Source organism: Anser cygnoides, chromosome 1 (assembly GCF_040182565.1).
Source record: "Anser cygnoides isolate HZ-2024a breed goose chromosome 1, Taihu_goose_T2T_genome, whole genome shotgun sequence".
In the NCBI taxonomy this organism is placed as follows: domain Eukaryota; kingdom Metazoa; phylum Chordata; class Aves; order Anseriformes; family Anatidae; genus Anser; species Anser cygnoides.
Genome location: NC_089873.1, coordinates 67,020,182 through 67,046,104, shown reverse-complemented (window position 1 = coordinate 67,046,104; position 25,923 = coordinate 67,020,182). Strand labels below are relative to the sequence as shown.

General features: G+C 40.7%; 1 protein-coding gene across 5 annotated transcripts in view; it reads right to left on the bottom strand.

Moving 5' to 3' along the window:
- BCL2L13 (BCL2 like 13) overlaps positions 1 to 25,923 on the bottom strand; it is a 45,069-nt gene that overhangs the window by 7,109 nt on the left and 12,037 nt on the right. For 3 of the 5 annotated variants that reach the window (XM_066998911.1, XM_013172974.3, XM_013172975.3), the window contains exons 3-6: positions 24,121 to 24,228; positions 23,002 to 23,158; positions 19,766 to 19,835; positions 12,905 to 13,048 (exon numbers count right to left, since the gene is read on the bottom strand). In XM_066998911.1, the coding sequence (XP_066855012.1) occupies positions 12,905 to 13,048; positions 19,766 to 19,835; positions 23,002 to 23,158; positions 24,121 to 24,228 (479 nt within the window). Of the gene's footprint in view, positions 1 to 12,904; positions 13,049 to 19,765; positions 19,856 to 23,001; positions 23,159 to 24,120; positions 24,229 to 24,946; positions 24,967 to 25,923 lie in introns of those variants that run through there. The other 2 variants (XM_013172976.3, XR_010832106.1) reach the window with 2 other exon arrangements.

Below are 25,923 nucleotides of genomic sequence, written 5' to 3'. Positions count from 1 at the left end.
TCTGTAGACACCCTAAAAACCAGGCTCCAGTTAGAGAAAATGCAAGTGTAAAACACTGATTCCCTCCCTGTAGAAGGAACAGCATTGTTGAACCTAGTCATGTATAGACTGCTGAATTTGTAGCACAGAAGAGACATGCCTTAGGGGGAAAATTAAAAGTGAAAAAAGAATTACGTGCAGAAGAAGAACCTAAGACGTGCATGATACCAAGAACATAAAAACAACAGCTAGGGGCCAAGAGGAACCCCAAAGTTTGATATGCCATATAGTCAATGCCTGTGAAACTAGAAGCAAAGGTTAGATTACTCCCTTGTTCCTAAAAAAATGATTTGAACATTTTACCAATCGCTGCAGTACTGGGAGCCTTTCCAGTGCAAATTCCCTTTTCAATTACCAAGCTTTCCTGTACAGTCCCATCATAACATGAAGCACTGGAAAAAAAATCCATTATTTTTCTTTCTCCCTGATCTCTTCTGCAATTAATAGTTCTCCTGTGCAGTTGTCCTCCTCTTTTTTAAACCCTTCCTGACACCTATGTATTTGGGCTTTGGTTCTAGTCCAGTCTCCTACCACTGGTCTTCCTGTTCCAAGATACCTCGTTGGTTCTCCCACAACTTTTTTTGTGGATCCATGCGGTGATCTGTATGAGGAAGTGATCCAAATTAAACATACTATTTATTTAGGTGAGTTGTTTTTAACCCTGATCACCTTCCAGTTAGGTTTGCTGAGATACGCCAGTGTGCTAGTGTGAGGGTAGAAGAAGGCCAGCAACCACTCTTGCTTGCACTGATGCCAAAAAATGCTGTATTTATCCCCGTGCCCGGCTTCCAGAGTAGAAGGAAAATGTATTTCGGCTTTGTAAACTCCCGGTTATCACTTTGTTCCTAATATGCTAAGAATCCAGTGCCTACAAGGGAATGGGTTTTAGCTTTCAGTAGGCATATCAGCAGGGCTGATAACGACCAGGCCAGAAGCGAAGTGCTCTTCTCGCAGGGAAGCGCGAGGGGCCCAGGCTCTGCACAGGCAGTGGCGCATGTTCCCAGGGCTGCCACACACACTGCACTTCTTCGCCTCCCTAGAAGGGGGAAGGATCTCCACACAAATGAAACAAAACCGAGTATACAGGCACAGGAGAGAAAGTTCATCACTTGCATTAACTGAAGAGCACACGAAGCAGGAACAGACCCCTGGCAAAAGCACTGACCTGGGACTTGAGAGATCTGTGGAGCTTATGGGCAGTAACACTTGGCTCTTTCACAGTGTAGGCTATCACTGTATCAATAAACTTGTGTTGATTACGGGAGCGAGGTTTCTCCATTCATTCCCCCCAAACACACTGACATTTTGCAAAACTAGACTGACTCATACCTGGACACTTTAGTACAACAGTGCTATCCTGCACTACAGCCTACACTGGGAACATAAAGATTTCATAACATATTTTGTCAGGGGCAGGATCTGAATCTCCTCAGCCCATTGAGCTTTGGAAGATATTTATGCACTAGAAGAAAAATCTTGCGTAATACTTTGAAAGGAACTTTTCTTCATAAAATCTCTTAAATTGCTTGGATATGGATACTGGTCACTTCAGTACCCTCTTGGAAGTCATGCTTCACTACAAAAATACTTTTTTCAAATACACCACACACCATTAAAATAAAATGGAGCTCTGTGACTTAGGAAGATGCAACAGGCATCATACAGTAAGGACAACAAAAGAGAAAACCTAAGAAGTAAATGCAGAGGCTACTGTATCTGCAGAGACTGAACACTGCAGGCGAGAGCTGCCCTGCAGTGTGCAAGGATGGAAACCTGCACAGCACCATCCGGTCCTGATCCACCAGGTGCTCAGGAGCAGTGGCACTGTGGTTAGCTTCTTACATGCCGCCTTTTGCTGAGTGTGGAAAGGCAGCCTGCTGCCTGGACACACTCTGAGATCATACATTTGCGCTTCTGATCATCCAGATTTTCTCTGGATGTTGATTAAGAAAGAAATATTCTCACTGTAATGCAAGCTGCTAACAAACACCTGTGATAATGGCATTTTTTTTTTTAATTTCCACAGGTGGTACAGACTCAGAACCACCACAATTAAACAACAAAATAACTAAGAGTAAAACCTGCAGTCTCATGAACCTGTGATGTTCCCCTCCTCTCCCCTCAGCACTACTCTTCAACAAATCAGAGTCAATGACTCTTTCCTGGCCTGCCCTCAGCACAACATGACAAACAGACTGCATTTGTAATCTGATGCTAGCAAAAAGAATGGGGAAGAAACCCCACACAATTGGTAACAGCTCTTCTCTTAACATACTGCTGGAAGGGCACAGACATTATTATGACTGGTCAAATATGAAGCACAGATAAATATTCTGAAACCACACTCTCCTACAGAATTGTGAGCTGAGTGGTTGTAACAAACATCTTTTCAACAGCAAACTTAAAAAAAACCCCACTAACTAGGCCTGTATTCAGAGGGCCAAGTTCCCCTGAAGTCTCTGTCTAGATGATGGCGGAAAGTCAAGTGCCTTTGAGCAGTGACTCAGCAGCCTGCAGCAGAGATGAAGGAGCCGCCTATAGTCACTACAGGCACTACAAAGACTGAGGTGAAATTTAAGCCGTTCTAATGTTCCTCAGTACATGTTCCTCTAACCCCTTGGAGTGGGTTTACATGGCAAGGTTGTGGTAGTGGGGGGCTATAGGGGTGGCCTCTGTGAGCAGGGCCCAGCAGCTGCCCCATGGTAGATAAGGGCCAGTTTCAGCTGTCTCCAAAGGGACGTGCTGCTGGCCAGAGCCAAGCCAATAAGTGATGTTTGCGTCTCTGGGAGAGTAGATTTAAGAAAGGGGAAAAAGCCTGCTGCACAACAGCAGCTGGGAGAGCAAGGAGTGAACCAGCCCTGCAGCCCCCCAGGTGAGTGCTGCAGGAGGGCAGGAGGTGCTCCAGGCACGCAGCAGCAGCAGTTCCCCTGCAGGCTGTGGAGAGGCCCCTGGTGGAGCAGGCTGTCCCCCTGCAGCCGTGGGTCCCACACGGAGCAGATCTCCACGCTGCAGCCCGTGGAGGAGCCCCCGGTGGAGCAGGTGGATGTGGCCTGGAGGAGGCTGTGGCTCATGGAGAGCCCCCGCAGGAGCAGGCCCCGGGCCGGAGCTGCAGCCCGTGGAGAGGAGCCCACGCAGGAGCAGGGGTCTGGGGGGAGCTGCTGCCCGTGGGGGACCTGTGCTGGAGCCATTTGCTCCTGGGGGATGGACCCCGTGGTACGGAGCCGTGTGGGAGCAGTTCTCAAAGAGCTGCTGCCTGTGGGCAGCCCCTGCAGATCAGTTCAGAAGGACGGCATCCCATGGGAGGGACCCCACGTGGAGCAAGGGCAGAGAGTGACCGAGAAGGAGCAGCAGAGACAAAGTGCTATAGACTGACCACAACCCCCATTCCCCCACTCACCTGCACTGCTCAGGGGGAGGAGATGGAAGAGAGTGGATGGAGGGGAAGGTGTTATTAGTTTCTTTCCTTTGTTTCTCACTTCTCTAGCTTGTTAGTAATAGGCAATAAATTTTACTAATCTCCTATGCTGAGTCTGTTTTGCCTGTGACAATAATAGTCGAGCGATCTCCCTGCCCTTATCTCAACCTTTGATCCCTTAATGTATCTTCTCCCCTTCCCCTTTGAGGAAGGGGAATGAGAGGGCAGCTGTGGTAGAGCTCAGCTGCCCACCTGAGTAAAACCACCACACCCTTGCTTCTGCTCTGTTCCTGATCCACCACTCAACTCCCCTTCCTCTCACAAGGAAAATCAAAGTTGTTCTTTGATGAGAAAGAAAAGAAAACAAGATCAAAGATGTTCTTTGGAACCCACAGATGGGTTGATACAGATAAAATGAACAAATGATATCAACAAAGCACCACCACAGCTACTATGTGGACCAGTAGCTTCCCAGACCCAGCAAAGTATCTTAGCTCAGCATGACATGATGCCAGATCCTCATCAGGTTAACAAATGGGGGAGTCAACACTGATACATAAGGATCAGGCATTAGTTATTCTAATTATTCCCACACATCAGGGCAGTTTCCAAACGTGATGTGGTTTCCCGGAGCACTATCACTGGAGAGGTGCTTCTCACAAAATACAGGTAAGATCTCGGCATGTGTTGAGGGCAACATGATAAACTCTTCTGGAGAGGGTAAGGGAATGAAGGGATGGTATATGGGGAATATGGGCAATTTTCAGCATTTCAAATTAATGCATGTGCAAACCAAGCCCCACACACCCATCCTACCTTCAGCAGAGTGGAGGGCCCAAGAGGCTCAAGCATTATTGTTCCTTTCCCACACTGTACAGACTGGACTGACCTCAAAAGAGTTATCAGTCACTGACTCCCCTATAAACCAGGCCCTTATAAAGCCCAGGTGAGCCTTTCGGTAGCAAGTCTTCACAGACAATTTAACTTCCACTTCAGTGCCTCAGGGACAGAACTCTCCAAGCTTAAACAGACAGACTGTCCAAGGTTGAAAACCAGGGGGAAAGCTAACATAACGAGTGTCAATGAATAATTTTGCCATGTTTATCATTGAAAGCATATGAAGTTTTAATTGAAAAGCCAAACAGTAATATGCATTATTTAAAATAGATGACTTTTCTTGAGCTGAATTAAGAGTTAATTCAGAAAGTCAAGAGGACAAAGCTGTGCTTTCATACTGATTTGGTTGAGGTTTTATTTTGTTTGTTTGTTTTGTTTTTCTTTTAAAGCAGCTGCAATAAAAACTGAACGACATTTAGGACAACTCTCTTGATTCATCTACAGATGTGACCCAGAAGCAAAGCTTCCACAGACAGATTAATTCAGGACAGGATGGAACATTTGGGAGGATTTTTAATAACCCGAGGTCTTATATAAGCCATACTCTTTAGATTTAATGGTAACTAAGGAATGTATGTATTTCTTTATCTGCTTTATTTATTGTAAATAGATAGTCTACTGCTCTAGACCAGAAAAATCAGAGTTGAGTTTTCAAATCTGGGACGGGACATTTGCAAACTTGGAGTGCTTTTCTTATTCTTACAGAATACCCATTATTCTTACAGAACTATATCATGTTTGCCCACAGAAGCAAGAATAAGTCCTTCACTGCACCACACTGTCACTTCTGACTCCAACCACTGCCACTTGAGGGAAGAGTTGGCACAAGTCATGACAAGAGGAAGGAGAAACAGATAGTTCCCTTCTTAGCCAGAACACAAGGATGGTCCACAGCACATGCGGCTGTCTTGAGAAGGTCAACTTAATTCTGTTGAGGTGGCATCTGCAGATAGAAAAAACGAGCTCCAGAAGTCAATCACTGTCTTCAACCTACTGGTTGTAGAACTTTTCCCCAGGACTTCTACAAGTGACAGAAAGCACCTTCAATAAACATGCTAGACTATTCCTCAGGACAGGCCATGGCCATTACGCTACAGGCCGAGCTACACTAGTCAACTGTAAACCAGTAACAAAGCAATGATCTGAAACCTCCTTCTCTAGGCAGAACCTATCAGTTTGGATTCAGCCGTAGCCCTACTAGCATCACTAACCTGAACTTTGAAAATCAATCTCAGCAGGGAATTCAAAACATTACCAATCTTTAACATATAGTCAGAGATTGCTACTTAACAACACTCGTCAAGTTACAACTATGACTTAAAGACAATGAAAAGCAAAAATATAAAAAAAGTCAAGATTTGGAAACTGATGCTCGTGACAACTATTTTACAAAGTTTTCTAATAGGTCTGTTATTAATTTCATACAGACAAGCTGACTTACTAACTAAAGAAGTTATTTTTGCTATAGAACAAAATCTTTAACTATACATAATGGAACAAAAATATTCAATAGAATAAAAATTACATTTGAATATATATGAAGCTGCTTCTGGTAGAAATAGGTATTCAAATTAAAATACTGAATGCCTCAAAATACAACTTTTTTTCCTACAAACGTAGTGTTACATCTCTAACAAAAAGATGTTGATATCTGGGTTTACAGATTATCTCTGCAATTAGCTTGCTGAGTTGAGCTCCTCAAAAGTCAAGCTAGTAGACAAGGAAGTGCATCTCCCTGCTTCCAACTGAACACATGCTCTGTTTCTCTCCTAACACATCCCCAGAACAACCTGTTATATGATGCTAAATTAACTCTATAAGTAAGTTTTATCTAGATGTTAAGGTTCGCTCTAAAAACATATGAGGTTATAATAAAAGTCTTCCAAAACAGAAAGTGGGTGGTGTTTTTCATTTATTTACATTTAAGTGTTCTGAAAAGCGTGACTGGTCTGGTTCAGTTCTTACAGAAGTTTAAGCAGGCAGGTAACAGCTAACTGTTCACACAAGGAATGATTTGAATAGGCAACTCATTCAAAATTAAAATCTAATGACACAGACAAAAAAAGCTATACAGCCAAATGAGGCAGCCATACACCCCAGATCTTGATTTTGTCTAGAGAAGGTAAAACTTCTGTACGCTGGTCAGAGAGGAGTGCCACCTTCCAGCAAAAAAAAAGTAAATATATGCTGCCTGAATCTTTTTTCTCCTGCCAACTGAATAGATTCACATCAAATGGACTGAGAGCAGCCCTGAGAAGAAGGACTTGGGGGTGCTGGTGTATGAAAAGCTCACCAGAAGACGTCAATGTATGCTTGCAGCCCAGAAAGCCGACCGTACCCTGGGCTGCATCAAAGCAGCGAGGCCAGCAGTGCGAGGGAGGTGATTCTGCCCCTCTGCTCTGCTCTGTGAGGCCCCACCTGGAGCCCTGCGTTCAGCTCTGGGGCCCCCAGCACCAGAAGGACGTGGACCTGTGGGAGTGGGCCCAGAGGAGGCCACGGGGCTGATCAGAGGGCTGGAGCACCCCTCCTATGGAGACAGGCTGAGGGAGCTGGGGTTGCTCAGCCTGGAGAAGGGAAGGCTCCGGGGAGACCTTACAGCGGCCTTCCAGTGCCTAAAGGGGCCTGCAGGAAAGCTGGGGAGGGACTCCTGGTCAGGGAGTGTAGTGATAGGACAGGGGGAATCGCTTTAACCTAAAAGAGGGTAGAGTTAGATGAGGTATAAGGAAGAAATGCTTCACTCAGAGGATGGTGGGGCACTGGCACAGGCTGCACAGAGAAGCTGTGGCTGCCCCATCCCTGGAGGTGCTCAAGGCCAGGCTGGATGGGGCTTTGGGCAGCCTGGTCTGGTGGGAGGTGTCCCTGCCCATGGCAAGGGCATGGAACCAGATGCTCTTTCAGGGCCCTTCCAACCCAAACCTTTCTGTGGGTCCATGTAAATCCCCAAGGAAACACCTTGAAATACAGGAGGAAATGCTGACAGAAAGTGGAACATTCCAGAAGAGCAATATTTACAATAAGAAATTCAAAACACTCAACACAGCCAGAAGTTTCTTAGGCTAGCGTACTCAACTTTACCTTGTAACATAATCTGTCTAAGACAAATGAGGCTCAGTCATTTCTTTCCTTGTCACAGCAATGAAAAAAGTACTAGGAACCCATTAGACACTTTTGTGCTTAAAATCTAGTGTCTGAAAAACAGGAGGCAATGAATTATGAACTGGCCTGCATCCAGGAATACCAAAAGATCTCCCTCTGAGGAAATACGCAAGTTTCCTGCAGTAACACATTTCCCCAGAGCTGGGAGTACACTTGTCATATGATTTCTACTGTAACAGAGGTGTAGCCGTACACTGGTGAACCACTGAAGTGCCGTCCATGCCAAGGGCTGAGCAGGAAAGGCTGTGCCTGCGGACTCGGTGCAGCTTCATCCCCACCCGAGCCAAGAACTCGGGCGACAGACTCCATCCTGCCTCTGCATTCATAGCTGTGCTATGCCTCTTCAGATAAGTCTGAATTCAGACTTAACAGCATTACCGTGCTCGTCCTTCAGAGAAATGGATTATTACAGAAGGGCAGCTCACGACACCCAGATCCAAAATAGTTCCAAAATAATAAAAATCCCCCAGTCACTCACTGTAGCATTCATCTTTATGAAACTCAAGATAGGTGGAGCCAAGAAAAACAGAGCAGAATTCACAAATAGGACTGTCTGACTTAAACTTTCTATCAAAATACAAGAATGGAAAAAAAAGAATGCATTGTTCATCTGAACCAAATCATATCATGCTGATATTACAGCCATTGCTCCTACCCCTTCAACGCCTGTTTGACTAGAACACCCTTCAGAAATGATCCTATTGATTCCCCTGTCCTCCGGCATAACCTCTGCTACGTGCAGAGTGGCAATTCCAAAGCAATACCCTATTAGGTTTTAGCTGTAGCAGTGAAAATTGAAGTAAATTCATTAATTTAGAGACCATTTCGTTAGAAAGGCTGATCTGAACTTGTTGAAGGACAAAATGAAAGATCTAGTTGCTCAGTCATTCACCGTTTCAGTTCCTTTTCCTTCAGCCACAGTGCCTAAAAAAAAATAATAATCTATTACTGTACTAAAGAAGTTACATACACAAAAAAGTGGATATTTCATTGCCATCTTCCATGGCACAAATACAAAGTATAATTATTTTGAAAGGAAAACTCCTTTATAGAACTACTTTAATTAGGTTCCCCTTTCTTGCGCCACTACCGTTATTAAACTTACTTATCTTTCCTCCAGTGTAGCAAGTCTGTCTATTTTTGCATTGTCATTCTTGAGGCAGACACCTGGGCTGCTGCAGAAGATTTTGATCTCCAGTTGCGCACACTGACTGCCTTGCTTGCCTGGGATGACAAGTGCCTCTTTATCCTTTCTCTCCAGATTGTTAACAGACTCTAGTACGTACATTATTCAATAAACAGCAGCAAAGAAAATGTCAAAAAGCAGAAAAGCCCAAACCAAAACACTGGAGATAAAGAACAGCCCTTCTGAAGCTGAGATAAACTGTAAACATTATGCATGCTTCCAGGAAATTTACTTTATCCTCTTCAACACGGGCAAATGACTAGTTAAATTCAAATCCAGGTCTGAACATCCTAAGACACGAACCCTGGGAAGGCAGAGTCGATTTCAGCTATGGGTCATAAATACAAACGCAAGCCTCCTACTGAGAGAAGAAAGGTTACTGGTTCCTGATAAACACCAACTGCATACATTTATTTCACCCCTTTCAGCGATATGAAAGGCAGATGGGCTTGTAACATGAGAGTGAATCTGAGAAAAAAAGAAACAATACCTAGCTTCCAAGTAATCTTATACTTTTTCCCTTTTACAGACATCCCCAGACAGATGAAATCTAACCACTGAAATCAGAATACGCAGAGCTTGAGAAGAAATAAATTACTTAGGAGGAGGGATGGGAAAGGAAGAGGAAAAAATCCTTACCAACTGACTGGCCTTACTGTGCACTTCTCCAGGAGATCAAGAATTGCTTCTGATGCAGCAACATTCAGCCCTGGAGAAGTCAGACAGAGGGAAAAGGGAGGGGAGGTAAGAGGAGGGGAAGGGAGGAGACAGGAGGAGAGGGGAGGGGAGAGCGTGTACACCGCACGTCAGTTTGTTGAGCCCTAACATTGCCTTTGGGAAGTACAATGAAATTACTGCCAAATCAGACTAGGAATGGGCTTGTGATGCTTCAAAACAACACAGAAACAAGATCCTAGCGTGACCACTGGGGTTCAGAGCAGAATCAGAAGGAAGAAATGTGTATTCTCACATGTAGCTATTCAGAGCACTTGAAACGCCAAACGTGCTTTTTGCTCCAATGAGAGATCATACTAAAATTTAAAATCAAGCAGAGTAAATGTAAGAGCTGCAGCAAAACCTGTCACTGCAATTAGTGAAAGAGGGAGACCATTCCGAAGAAAGCAAGATTACCTTGCTTTCCTAAAGTCTTCCAAACTCAGCTTGCAGCTACTTGCAAACCTATGAGATTGTGAACGAGATGGAATAGTCATTTCAACTCTTCATACACAGACATTTCCATGACAGCTGCATCCAAACACAGCATGCAATGCGCTGAAGGCAGACATCCCTCTTCGGAAGACTTTTACCCTAAAGCAGTACAGCACACTAGTAGGAAAGGGATCAACACACACATTTTGATAGCATCCAAATATGGTATACACTTCCACATGCACAAATATGACAGCGATTCTCCTACCAACCAACCATTACAACCCAGTCCCACTCTACCATTAAAAGCTAACAGAATTGAAATTTTAGAGCCTGAAGGAAGAATGGGAGGGGAACATTCATTGTTCAACTCATCACCACATCTTGACAGAACAGAGAAAAAAATCCAAAAGTTACTTCGCACCTTAGAGGTGCTACCTTTAGTTTAGTATCTCAAATTCCCCATTCCTCACAAGCCGTGCTGATTTCCTAAAATACGTTGCCTCGCTATCCATTTTCTCAACATTTATTCCCTTGAGCCAGCAATTGTGCTTCTAATAATTGTTGTCTACTGTCCTCTATCAGATGCTTTCCCACACCTACAAGACGCCCAAGCCCACAAAATAGTTTGAAACCTTGTAGACAGGCAGAATCTCCGGAGCTCTACAAGCTGTACACTGGCAGCACAGCGTTACGCAGCAAACAGTCTCACTGCATGATGCAACACCATACAGTTTTGACTCCACAGAACAGCAGTTTGTATAGAGAAAGGGCTCATCTAGCCCCTGCTCCTCCAACTGACTACTTTTCTTCTGGCAAAGGTAGGCTTCAATCCAAACACCAAGGAGGATCCCAAATTATACAGTGCCAAGGGAATAGACAGAACCTTAAAGACTACAGATTTTATTCAGGTTTAGCACTGAAAAACAGGCTCCTGTAAAGCTCTCCTCTGCTGCTGATCCACAAAACACCAGATATGCTGTTCCGATACCTTTTCAGTTTTAAATAGAGAGCTCTTGCCAGCTGCAGGAAAAACTTATCTGCACACCACTCTGGAATAACATAAAAACCCAACCTCTTAGTGTCCTAGCAGTGTAATTCACTGGAGACTCAAGTTTATAGATCACCCGTGGCTCTAAAAAAGCATTACTGATAACTTGATCTGGCACACAGCACTCCTGTGACAGATGCTTATCTTAAAAAAATGCAAAACACTTGCATGATAGCTAACAGCCTGCCATGTGGCTCTCCCAAATCCTTCTAAAAAATAAAAGTATCTTCCACTCCCTGCTCTCAGCATTGCCATCCCCAGAATACCATTCCCAGTAAAACCACAAGCAAAGCAGGTCCCCCAACCCCAGCCCCACAGCAACTCACAAAGGGTTAGCGCAGCTATGCTAACTCAGTTGGAAAGGATTTTTGTCACCTTGCCTCTTTCCTCGCCTCTTCTGCTGTTTCAAAAATAGCTCTGGCTTGTTTGCTGTACCGCTTATGTCAGTCTGATTTTATGCCTGAGTGGATGTATACAGACAAGTTCGTAGCCCATTAAACACTGGCTACCCAGACCTGTACATACATGCACAGTCACACAAACACAAAGCACACCCCCCTCCCTCAGAGGCCATGCTGAAAAGCTGCTTGTTTTCAGAGGCTTTGCGCTGTATTAAGTATGTTTATAGCAGGCCTCAAATAGGGGCTAGAAAATAGACCACAGCCTTTTCTGAGATTAAAAAAAAAGAAAAAAAAAAGTAACTCTCACATCCACCCCTCTTAAAGTTGTAAGTAAGGGCCTTCCCTGTGATGAAAAGACTTTGAAATGGAAATGCATTTATCAAGTGACCTAAGGTCATTTGGATGCATGCTGTTCAGTGTTTCTGTCCATTAAAGACAACCCCCCTCTCCCCCCCCCCAGAGGTTTTGAAAACCATTATCCACAATTGCCAGGAAGTGAAAGGAGTTAGGTAGGTGCAGAAATACAGAAATTCTGGAACTACTGCTAAAGAAAATTTCAGGTAACGTCCTGAAATCTGAGAAGTCCTTTGAATGAGATTTTTCCTACTAACACTTTTTAATCATTAGGTTTTACTGAATAGCTTTTCTTTTTACAATAAATCAACTTGCATTTCCCTAATCCCAGGTTAATCCCATTCAAATCTGGTATCCTTCCCAAACACAGTAATCTAAAGATCAGCATCCTTTACCACAGCTCTGCCTTCAAGACCCAACTCATCACCTGTGAGTTAACTGATACATTTTTGATGCATCTTGCTCAGTATGCCATGACTCAGGAATATTGGTTATCATGAATTTAAGATTTCCATAAGGAAATGCAGCACAAAGCAATTTTGCTTGTTCCTATATAAAATCCAATATGCATTAACTATTTAATATTAAATAATAATAAATTAGTACCTACTGACATTTCTGTACTACGTGCTCCCCAATTGCTTATCTGCTAAAAACCCTTTGAAATTTAAGAGGAGAAAAAAAAATAACATTTCCAGCAGTCATTGTAGCATGAAGACAAGATTAAAAAGACGACCCTCTCAGGCACTGTATCTCTTTTACTATGAGTCTTTGCATGTACATGTAATTCTATATGTATATTAACAGGAAAGAGCATTCAAACAAAAGCTCAACCATTAGCATACACAAAGTGTATGAAAATTAGTTATTATTTTACTTCAGAGGACTTCTATTTCAACAACAGTCCAACACACCAGACACGCAAAGAACTGGAACAGACCAGCTGGGGAAACTGTGGGGTCCAATCACATACGTCTTCAATACCAACATCAATAACAAACAGGTAAAAGTCAATTATGCCTTGGGGCGGAGAGGTAAAATACATTATTGCCCAGCATCTCTTTCCAAGTATATGGTCCTGACCTCCTGATTCTTTTCTCCCTTTTCTGAGGCATCCCTTCTCCCACAGGCTTAGTACTAGCAATTCCTCTTAGCTTTCTGCTTTATGTACAAATAGCTTTTCTACTATTAAGACCAGTATTATGCTTAGAAATAAGCTTTGAACAAAATATGGAAATTAAACTTTGTCTTCTTACCCATCCTCCTTGTTGAATGATATAGTCTGCAGAATAGTCTTCTAGATATGTCACCCCAAAGTTCACAAGTGCACTCAGTGGTTCCTGGCCTCTTCTGGTTAATTCCATAAGGAATTGCTGTAGCAGAACAAGGGGTACCAAGACCTTAAAAAAAAAAACAAACAAGAAATATGAGTAAATACAGAAAGCCTTATCAATACTATTGTATAGGTAAAATGAAGAACTCGTGGTCTACGGAAAAGGTCTGAATCTACAAGTTCAAAGTTATCAGAGACTATACACTTCATTTTTATAAAGAAAAGAGGCAGAAATACAATACAAAACAGTAAGAAATCTGACAAGCAAAACACCACAATGTAACTTCGGAGTTTCACAGAACAGAACTGCAGTCATTTCTTGACCCCCGTGTTTTCCCAACATGAGATTCAGGTAAAGAAGCACAACAGGTCCAGAACTTACTACCCCAGAAGTGACAAAACGCAACATTATATGTAATTTGAAGGGATATGCATCAAAAATGTATTCAAACAGCAAACTCATTTACAATCTTTAATAGATGCACTGTGTTTTAGAAGTTCACGCTCTGCTTTTAGACAGGACAGAAGCAAACAACTTGGGCTTAATGGGTTATAATAAATGGGGTTACATCAGGCTGGTTGGCAATCACTAGTGGGGTTCTGCAGGGCTCAATTTTAGGATCAATTCTCTTTTATGTTTTATAAGTGAATTGGACACAGGACTAAAATACATATTCAGTTTGCAGATATTACTAAATTAGGAGAAGCTGTTGAATTCCTTGAGGGTAGAGAGGCCTTGCAGAGAGATCTTGACAGATTAGAGTGCTGGGCAATCACCAACCCTGTGCAATTTTATCAAGAGCAAGCACTGGATTCTGCACCTAGGATGGAGTAATCCTGCATCCATACAATACGGACTTGGGGATGAGAGGCTGGAGAGCAGCCCCACAGAAAGGGATCCGGGGGTTCTGGCTGACAGCAACTTGAACACACGTCAGTGTGCTATGGCAGCCAAAAGGGCCAACCGCATCCTGGGGTGCATCAGGCACATCATTGCTAGCCGGTCGAGGGAGGGGATTGTCCTGCTCTGCTCTGGGGCAGCCTCACCTCGAGTACAATTTATAGTCTGGGGCACCACAATATAAGAAAGGCATCAAACTATTAGAGAGTGTCCAAAGAAGGGCTACAGAGGTGGTGAGAGTCTAGAGGACAAGACATGAGGAGCAGCTGAGGCCCCTCGGTTTGTTCAGCCCAGAGCAAAGCAGGCTGAGGGGAGGCCTCATGGCGGCCTGCAGCTCCCTCACGAGGGGAGCGGAGGGGCAGGCGCTGAGCTCTGCTCTCTGGGGACAGCGACAGGACCCGAGGGAACGGCATGGAGCTGGGACAGGCTGGGTGTTAGGGAAAGGTTCTGCACCCAGAGGGTGGTCGGGCACTGGGACAGGCTCCCCAGGGCAGTGGTCATGGCATTGAGCCTGCCAGAGCTCAAGAAGCGTTTAGACAACGCTCTCAGACAGAGTCTGGTTTTTGGGTGGTCTTGTGTGGTGGCCAGGAGTTGGACTTCATGATCCCTGTGGGTCCCTTCCAACTCTATATATTCTATTATTCTATGAACTCCCCACAGCAGCATAACATTACAGGCATGGTTAAAGTGATAAACACGTACCCCTCTCTATGTTTAAAATCTCTCTCCTGTGCCAAATTTACCACGTACAGAATTTCCTGCCTCTGTTCCTACTCCTATTTCTCCTTCCAACTTTTTTAACTGAATGTTCAGTCTTAACCCAAATGTGAATTGCTCTGGAAAATGCAGTAATCTGTGAACTCACCTCCTTTATATAACATAGTTCTAGACACTTCCTTCTGAAATTATGGTTTTGTTTGCCTAAACAACATGCAGTTGAACTTTTAAACTCTAAATTTATTCTCCTAGAGCAAGCAAGTGGCCCTCTGGGCAATGTTTATATGCAGTACTTTGCCAAGTTCAGGAAAAACTGGTATGAATTGAAATCATTAGCATCTGAAAAAGCCACTATTATAACACAAGAGAAAAATAAATATTAATTTTACTGCATCTAGTTTGTGACAACTGCATTGCACTTCTATTCTCTGTAAAGGCTGAAGAAGGTCATTAGAACACTGTGCAAATCAGACCACTGTTTCCTGCCCACACAAGGTAGATACAAGTTAATACTATTGCACAGTTTGAACTCTAAATGCCTCCTTTCCCAGTCTTCTCCTCCTTTAGCCTGATCTTCTTTTCTGTAAATATCCTCTCTTACTATTCCCAAAAATCACACCTTAGGAAGCACAGCTGGAGGAAGAAGCATAGGAAAAGCAGGCTGGGTTTGAAATTTGTACTAAATCCATGGTGAAGTCAGACTCAGATGGACCACTAAGAACAGATAGGGCCTTAAAAATGCCTGCAGTCTGATAAATTTAAAATGTTCTAGTTGATTAAAAACAGTTAGAGTCCAATACTATGAAAAACAGATTATATTACTGTTCTTCTGGGAAGAACAGTAAACACTTCATTCACTTAACTAGAAATGAGATGGTGCTTGAATTTTAAAAGCCTTGTGGTTTTTTGAGTTTCTTGTAATTAATCTCAACCCAGAGGCAGAAAAGATGCAAACTCAGTTACATGCACAGGCACAAGGAACAGGTCAAGGTGAGATAAGTGTCAGAGGAAATTGCAGTCTTTTTGGATTAAAGAAAAAAAATCTGTCAAGACTAGGTATCTTTCAAAGGCTTTGAACACACCCACATAATTCTACAAGGTGAACATTTCAATCTCAAAATATTTGACACTTACTTTAAGATCAAGGGAGGACAAACAAAGGCAAAAAAGAAGCTGCTTAAGAAATGAAGTGAGTTCAAATTATTGCCTTCTTCCTTTGCCAATTTAAACATCTAATCCATCTACTCCTCCCAAATTTAGCATGTCTTGCTGGTCCCTTACTCTTAAGGCCTAATTCAGATGCTGACATTCAGTTCCATGCAGACCAACAAACAGCCTGGTTTTTCTTTCCCATTGAAATTACAGACTTCTACCTTTGAGATCAGCAGGAGCAGGACCAGGTCTGCACAAAACTACCCCAAATTCAAGAAAGAAAACAAGTTCACAGTACTTCCATTAAGGCTAACAACAACTTTTTGTACTTAAGTGTAACTACGAGAATGGTGATAAGATTTAAACTAGACTTAAGTAAAAATGCAGCCTTAAAAATTCAAAGCAACTGCAATTCACTCCACCATTGTGCATAGAAAGGAGTAAGAGGGACCCTTTTCACTTTGACCAAAGAAAACAAATACAGTGTCAAGCAGAGCATGCCAGAAAATAGCTGATGGGAGAAAACTTCTAAGGAATAATTAAAATTAAAATATTTTATGATCAGAAGATTTCTGATTGTGTATATGAAAGATTTCTGCCAGTTATACTATTGCAATCCCACACTACAATATTACAATTTTGAAGAGAGATCTTGAAGTTTTTTTTTATTTTGAAGATATATTGAAAGTAATTGCCATTTCTGTGTAACTTTTTACTACTTCAACACAAAAATTCACCTATTTCTTTACATTATTAGTTCTTACATTTTTGTTTTATTGCTCTTTAGCTCCCATTAATCAGTAAAAATGTGACATTAAGATAACTGCTAACCTACCTACCAGTTCAGTTGGCTCTCAATATCAGTATTTTTTATCCTTTTATCCGATGCACAATAGTGGGATTATGTACTTTTGGAGTATTTACATAATTTTCAATTTCAAGCAAAGCATAAAAAAACAGTGAAGTATTTTGTTACCAGATTTTCAAATATATTCATTACAAAAATAAGATCTTGTTTAAGCTTGTTTTTAGCAGTTTTTAATTTTTTTTTTTTAAACAGAGCCTTATCCTTTTCTTTACAGAATCCATCATATCTATTACTCTCACATCACAATTTCTGAGAAATACATGAAATATTTTTTTCTCCTGTAATTTACTGAGAGCCAACACTTCAACTATCTACAGGTAAACTTTGCTTCTGTGGGATGTTAGTGGAAGAACTGATGTTCCTATGCATTTGTTTACCTGGCAATATTTTCTTATTCACATGAACGCTGATGTTTTAGTGACAGAAAACATTCTTTTACATTCCATCCCTCGTAAGTTAATCACATCTCTTCAGCAGTTCAAGCATACCACTGCACTCTAGAAAAGGTCCACATTTTTAAATGGAAAAAATACCAGCTACATTTAGAAGTGTCTTCTTTCTGCTTATGCTTGCATAATGAACAGGTTCTGTGAAAACTGGTGTGACTAAAAAATTGACACCTTGCCAATTGTAAAACAGATAGGTCAAGCCTTTGTCCATATTAACTTGCAACCAGCTAACTTCACTATTTTAATCCAATACCTACCCAGAATTGTATGCTTACCTGCGTCTCATATACACCTAACTTCAAGCAAGATTTACAAAGACTGCTTTGAGTCTGCTTTGTGCCACAGAAGTACTGCACCATTAGGGGATCAGTGAGGCTCTCTGAGCTCACGTCATTCAATATATTAAATAGGTGGAGCTTTTATATATACACATATATGATAATAGATACCTATATATACATATACACACACACACTATGGATCCAATAACTTGTCAAATGTGAAATCGGAGTAGAAAAACAGTTCATTCTGACTTGGGCTCCTCACCAGTGTCCAGGTTGCTGAAAGGGACCATGGAGCTTTCCCTTCAACAGCAAGGACTCAGAAATTTAAAGTGAGATCTTATATATTAGTTTATAGGATACTAAAAGTAAGAACATCTTGCTGCATGAGGTGCCACTACTGAGCACAAGAGATGCAGCTTACCTGAAACTTATATATTTAATCTATTAGATTTAGTAATTTTATTTCTTCTAGTCTGGACCAAACACAAGCCTTGATCACAGATGTACCGGCCAAAAGTCTGTGGGAAAGCACTTCTACGTTTTTAACCCTTCATATCTGACAATTGCTGTGTCTTCTCAATTTCTGCTCCACCCAAGCAATTAAGGATGTGTGATGGCCAAAGCATATAACAGGGAGTGATTTACTATTCTGCTTAGCTAGCTCAGCTTGTTGTATGTCTTCTTAACTTACACAGTTAGTCATCAAAGGACCTAAGCTTCAATTCAGCAATACTTCTCATTAGAGGGATGGAAAGTCTTCCTTCATCATTCTTAGCAAACTGACAAAACCAAATTCAGTAAGAGACATACCTTTATGGAAAATCTGAGGAAGTGTCAAGAAACTAACCTGTTAAAGAGCTATCTATGGAGTATTGTATTTCTTGCTTTCTCTTGGGTTTTTCATTATAAAGTACATTTAACAAATTTAATTACTAAGTATATTTAGCAAGGAAAACACTTTATTCATTGTAAACTACTATTCTTATTGTCTTTCCCCTCTTAAAGTAGTCACACCATGGGCATCTTCACTGCTTCCCACAGTCCTTTTTTCCTACAGAAATATATCAGTAGATTTGCAGGAGCAGACAAGTCTTCTGATAGTCAATTTAAATACAAATCCTTCATGAACCTGAGGCCAGCATGGCCTCATTTTGCTGCATGTCTTCTAATTAGACCTAACACTGTATGTCTATTTATAGCTATGTTTAAAAATTATTTTACAAACAGCTTCTTCTTAGAGTGAAAATTAAGTTAGACTGAGGTTGGAGGAGAGATACCTAGATCTCTTTTGTTATAAAATATGATGCTGGTTAAGACGATAAAGGAATTTAAAAGGAAATGAAACTAAACCAAAGGTATTCAATCTCCTCAAAACAAGTATTATTAAAGGAACTGCTAGGCATTCCTGAAATATCAAGCTACCACAGAAACAATATAAATGGACGCTGTATTATTATACAAAGTTTCCGTTCTGTTTTGATTGTGGACTAAAAGTTTTGTAGCAACAAGTATTACGGGTAAGTAAAGATGATGGCAAAGACAACATCTGACTGATATTCTCAATCAAAAGCTAATGTGGACCAAAACCCATTAATCACAGAGGTTGCACAAATGTATCAGCAATGGAGGAATAATATAACTGAATCATAAAACTCTCAATATGGATGATCGATCTACCCAGTGCTATAGCTGCAACAGCTGTGTACCAACAGCACATGGAGATGCAGTAGAGAATAAATCTCCATCCATCTCCCCCTGGCCATCTGAGCCATAATGTCTAGTTTTATGCCCATTTATAGTTTACACCAACTGAAAAGAAAAACATAGAATCTTAAAGAACCTTCTTGATAATCAGATTTCATGGTTGTTTAAGCTAAAACGCTATGAGTCACAATACAATAAACTGAAAGCAAACACACCAATTATAATTGACATAGCCATGGGCAGTAACTTGTCAAGAAACATTAACAAACTGCTTTAAAAGTGCCCCACACCCTTGCTTAGATGATCAGTTTCTGAAGCACGCAGGGAAATCTAGTTAAGGAGATGAAATATTTCTTTTAAAAAATTAAAATAGGAAAAATATACTTTAAGACTAAATTTTAAACACTCAATTTATGATTAAATTTGCAAATATTTCATTATTTTTCTGATGCACACTGAACCTGTCAGAGAATGATTAAGATTACAAATTTGAATGGTTAATGAAAGACTAATTTCGGGGGCAGTAATTCTACTCATTTTACATTAAAACTATTACAAGACAGTTCACTTACAAATTTGCATGCTGTTCTACAATGAAGCTTCATACCATTTGAGACAACTACTTCTGAAACCAGGTATGCACACCCTCCTCATGTTTTCTGAGCAACTGATGCAAGAGATATCAAAGTGAAAGTCACTTATTTGGTACCTTGTTCCATCCACTGGCATGAGCAGCTGTCTCTTGTGTGCGCTCTCGATATTCTTGGTATGTCACTGGCCTGCAGAAGTTAAATCAACACTGAAAGTTATAAAGGGAAACAAAAGAACAAGAATAAAATAAAACTCTCAGTTACCAGAGAACAAAATATTTTCACATATATTAAAGCAAATAATTTTCAAGAGCAAACAAGACTCGTATTTCAGGGCGTAAAACACCATCACCAGACAGGGGAAGGAAGATACCACCTTCTCCCAGGTACACAATTTCAAATAACCGGTTAGATGAATTTTATAAGAATTTAGTAGTCTACAAATGGAAGGACATTAGAAAAGTGGGTTCTCTGACATGCAGACAATATTTCTGATCTCTTGCACATCGTTTTTTTATAATCTAAGACTTTGAAGATAAAAAAATCACTACGAAATTCGACTGTGAGATGGAGGTCAATGCAGGGTAAAACTTTTATAAACAGTACAGACTACGAACCACCAATGTATGCTTAATAGTGTTAACATTATTTTAAAGCTCAAGCTTCTAGTTGCAAGAAACAGTACTTTTGATCAAAAAACTTTTTATTTTAGTAGACATCTCAACAAGACTTCCCATTTTAGAATTATCACATCTCTACTTCTCTGAATTCAGATGATAAAATTCCTCTCTTCCATATTCTTTCTTCCAAGATCTAATAATATCTTACAGTCAGTAACAATAAAGACTTTCTGACAAGTGACAACAGAAAATACACTCTTTCAAAAGCAGTTGTCCTGAAGCCAGACCATGATAGCAAACAAATTTAGACTTTGGCTTAAGGGAGAAAAGTGGTAGCTGGTGTTGGACAGAAGAAACTATAACTGCTTATTGAACTTTAAGAATATGTCACAATTTAGTAACTTGCTATACTGTAACACAAAGATACTTGTCTATGTGCATGTAAGAGGAGAAAATATCAAATATAAGCAATATAAGGAAGTATTGTGCCAAATAACACTATTGTAGGAAACATGAGTGAAAGAACAGAATTAAAGCACGGTGGGGGAAATATAATTTGGGCTTGTCATTTTAAGTGCATTCTCTTAACTCCCTTGGTATATTAGTTCCTATGGAATGCAAATCCAAATGAATCAGTAGGATGAGAAGAGAAACAACAGCTGGAGGAAGGATATTATCAAGAGATTAAACAGCAGTTCTGCTTCACCTTATAAAACGGCATGCATGTCACCACATTTACATGTATACACACACACACACATACACACACACACACACACACACACATAGAATGACAAAGTTTTCCTATAGAAAATACAAAAAACCTAGAACATCAGGCTACTACCAGCCATAACCACTTCATTTTCAAAGGCCTCATCTCAGGAACTCTCCAAAGAGATCAACCTAGAATGCACCAATACCTACAATGGGCAATACTCCATTATCTACAATGTATAAGACCTTAAAATTTTAAATACTGTTATTTGAATTTATTACTTTAGAAACAAAACAGAGAGGTTGCAAGGCTTACTGCTGATTTTCCAGCTTGTTGCCAGTATGGTTTTTTTTTTAGTGTGCAGTAACTTATTTTTCAAACCCTTCTCTCTTTATAAGATACTAAGTAAAAATTTAAGGTCACATGGGACAAATGCCTGGCTTGTAAAGGCAGATAAGCTTCTGTCACTTTTGGAGGAACATCTTTTGCCACTTAGGAAGGAATTTGTACCCTGCATAGTATTTTCTGTGGTTATATAACTTTTAGTTTACGCAACACTGAACTTACTGTTTGACCCTATGAAACCTGCATATAGAAGCAGACAGTATATGTATTTATTTCTGAAAGCTAAATGGTGAATTGGCAAACTATTTTTCCTGTGGATAACTCATAGAAGAGACAACTGTCTCCATCAGTCTGGCCAGATGTTACACAGGACCTTTGATATTGAATCCAGGTTGGAGTTCGTCAGTCTTTAATAAAAACAGTCATACAAAGTCAACCACCGTTATAGTTTCTATAAGAAGACAAGCTAGTTAAGGAATCACAGGATCACAGAATGGCTGAGGCTGGAAGGGACCTCAGGAGGTCATCCGGTCCAACCTCCCTGCTTAAGCTATATCTCCTATAACAGGTTGCCCAGGACCATACCCAGGCAGCTTTTGAGTATCTCCAAGGACAGATGCTCCACATACTCTCTGGGAAACCTGTTCCATTGCTCAGTCACCTGACAAGAAAGAAGTGCTTCCTGATGTGCAGAAGGAAAGACTTCCACATTCATAGTCCCTCAGAAGTCTGCCATAAAGGGTATTACCTTTATGAGAAGGTGAGATGCCTCTTCAAAGCCTGCATGGAATGCTTAAGCCCCATCTATGAGATCAGAAATTTTTGCTAGATGCTGATATCTAGGCTTACAGTGATTCTCAGCTTCATTAGAGCCATATTTATTAAACCAATCCACAAAACAGATTCAGATTGCTATTTGCTAATACTGTCTTCACAACTGCATGTGTAAGTGTCCGTAAAGGAGCACTTTGTATAGAGAGCCTGAGTTGCAAACACACTTTGGAAGTCATTCATAAAAGCCAGAAGTGACTCCACTAAAATTAGACTAGTAATTCATATTAGAAAAACAAGCAACCAACGCAATTTTACAAATTTACCGAAGACATTGAGACACTGGCATGCCAAGTACTGTGTGCTATTTAGCCAATAAGCTTAAACTGGAAGGACAGCTCCTAATACACCAAGGTTAGCCCAGGGAGCTACATTTGCTTCAGATGTGTGTCCTGAATGGTGGCCATAAAGTATTCTACCCTACCTTCCCTTCAGGGAAACTCTCCCACTCATCTTGGGTCAGACAATAATCAAACCCCTAGCTCTGCTCTTAACTATTAGGTAAGACAAGCTAATTTGTCCACAGCACAGCATTCATTTAGTTGGCAATGGCAATTGGCAGCTCTCAACTGCTAGCTTCACCAGCAACTCAAACTACTTAAATTAGTCTCATAAGTTCAATGATAAAAGCTTAGAAACCTTTCAGAATTTACATTTGTTCAAACAGAATAGCACAAAAAAGTATTCACACATCACAACACAAAACAAGAAACCAAACAGATAAAGGGATACTGAAAAAGAAAGAAATGCAATACAAAATGTTGTCCCGTCTTTAGCATTTCAGCATCAGTCACAACGCAAAACAGGAAATACCTTCCCTTACAAAAAGGAAGTGGAAACTCACTTGCTAAGCAAGATCTCCAATGCTTTGTGCAGATGCTCTTTCATTTCCTGGGACACTTTCTCCCCCAAATGAGCCAGGCAATCTTCTATTGAGCTCTCTGGATTGGCAGGACTGAACACTGGTGAAGTGTGGCAGTCAAATCCTGTAGTGGTAAATGCTGAAAGAAAAAAGCATACAAAATAAAGTAAACATACATATGAGCAATCTCAAATTTCTCATCCCAACAGTTAAACACAATTCACGTAATGGAGGAAGAAATCACAACTCCATAGTCAAAGTATGCTATGAAGAAATTTTAGTAGAACAAGTATTTTCCAAATATATTCTGGAAGTGGTACTTAAAACGTCATAGATGACGTTGAGCTACATTTCCCCCTCTAGCTCTTATCTCACAACTATATCTTAACCAGCAAGTTAGCCGATTGTGCAACTGTTCTCAATTATAAGCTAATTTTTAAGCCAACCCTGATGGAGCACCAAGACACACTTTTCTGTGGTAAAATTTGCTCATTTATGGATGTCTGCAGCAGTACTACAGCATCAGTTTTAAAAACCATATTCTGTTCATACAATCTTTTCCTTCTCTAAGATTTCTCAGAAACGTCTGTATGGATGAACATAAACAGATCTAGAGTTGTTCTGCTTTGTATTTCCAGTCTGAAACACACATGCAAAGCAAAGATTATTTCCAAATTGTCCCCTGCTGCCAGTCCCATAAAAGCCACATCTATTGATCAAAGCATGTCACAAAAAATAAAACTGGTGAAAGTGAGAAATCTGATGGTTAAAGTCCACACTACTCTGAACGTTAGCTGCTTGAGTATGTTTCCGCTTCTGTCATCAACCGGAGCAGCTTTAATGCCTGCTTACATTTCATTATTTATAGTAGCCTATTAAATGCAGTTCAATTGCTTGCTTTGGCTAGACTCCACCACTCTACACCATCACATTTAACTATTTTACTTCATGTGACAATGGGTAGAAATGCTACCTGGGGTGAGGAGGGGAGAAGATATTCAACCCATCCAAATATATCTGTAACTAGAGCACCTGCTACAAATTAACCACTATTATATGGCACAGAAATTCTCAAGTGAAACGGGAAAATCTGAACAGCACCTTCCAAGATCTCTTCATCGAGACGTTTTAGCTCCTCCTCGATTTCTATTTTAATCTTCTCCAAAGCCTCTTTCTCTGAAGCATGTTGTGCCATAGGCTGTTGAGTCCCTAAAAGAAATCAAAGAAATGTAGTATTTCAAGTAAGGTAGATAATGGAACACGCAATTTAAATATTAACTGTAAAGGAATTCAAGGTGAATATTTTATTTCAAAAAGCAACATGAAATGTGATCCCTTAAGTGCATTTATTACAGAAGTTTTATTATATGAAACCAGAAATACAAAATTCTAGGCCTGTTAAAGACAGAATACATGCTTTAAATGCTAATATTAAAAAAGGTCGGAACACTTAACAGCTTTAAAAACAAATTCATCTTAAATTTAAGACCAAAATCAAACAAAAGGTACTTAAACCAGCAAGCTTTAAAACTAATGCACTTGTTAACAAACTACTTCAAAACAAAGTAGATGTCTTCAGACCTTACAATACCCAATCTTAAGATAGGCATAAGGTTTATTTTAGTAGTAAAATACAAAGCTTATATTGAAAGTTTATACTCTGCAAAGTCTACAGAAGTACTCAGAGTAGCTACATCAACAAAGTGTCCTGAAATCTATTAACTGTGCATCATTTCATTGTTTGTGGGGAGCCTACAGGCCACAATTAAACCACTTAAGACAGGGTTCACAAGTGACAGCAGAGACAAAGGACACCACAATTGTCAGCCAGCTGTCAATTCTCATTTCCTAACCAAGTCATTTAAGAATATGAAATGGCTGCTGTTCCCAGAAGTACACATGCTGTGGTTTGGGATCACAAATACACCTTCTGTGTGCTGACTCTCAGAATCTTGTCACAAGAAGTTGTTTCAGCCATATCACTCAGGATTATCTCAATCATTTTCGTTATTACACTGTAGAAAAAAAAAGATACAGACCTGTTTTCAAACAGGGAAAGGTATTTAAAGCATTTGAATCTTTAAGGTAATGCCTACTGAATGTCAGCCTTTCCAATACAAGGCAGTATGGCAAGTTACTCAAATAAATGCTTTCTACGACAGGTACTGGTGCAAAGGCTAGATGACTGGGACAGTTCCAGCTCCAAACTCTTGCTATTAGATGCTTTTCCTTTGGGTTTGCTCATCTACAGTGTTTGCCTGGGTTTCTTCCATCAGCTTTCAAGCCCGTCTTTAAATACTGTTCTTAAAGTACACTACAAGAACTGTTCCACTAATTGTTCTCTTATTTTCACTATGTATCACTAAGTAAATAGCGTACCACTGAAATTTTCTTCTTTCTTTCAATTCCTTAAAATGTTCTCTTTAGAGCTAAAATAGAACTCTGTTATATCGACATGTATATAACAGTGAGTTTTGCATCAACTTACTCCTTAAATACATGAATAAAATTGGCCACGGAACTTCCCTTTGCTAATCCCCTTCTGGCCATTTCCTTCCCTAAGTTTTGGGCCAATTCAGTCCTCGCTAGCCCTGCTCTTTGCTGCTTTCAACAGTATCGGTGACTTGGTTACCCAAAGCACAGTTTCTTAGCTCTCCTACTTCTGAACATTCCTTAGAATTCTTTTGGGGGACTTCGCATCCTCTCACATCTGTGCTTTAAACACCACCTCCTGGCTGAATTTCCGATAATATTGCTCACAACCACTGTTCCTCGCCCAACCACTGACAAGTCTCCAACTTATCTAACCCTTTCTACATCTACACCAACTGCCTGGAGCTCTACCTGGACATGAAGACACCATTCCACTGTACACTAAACCATAATCTGGTGCTATATGAACAA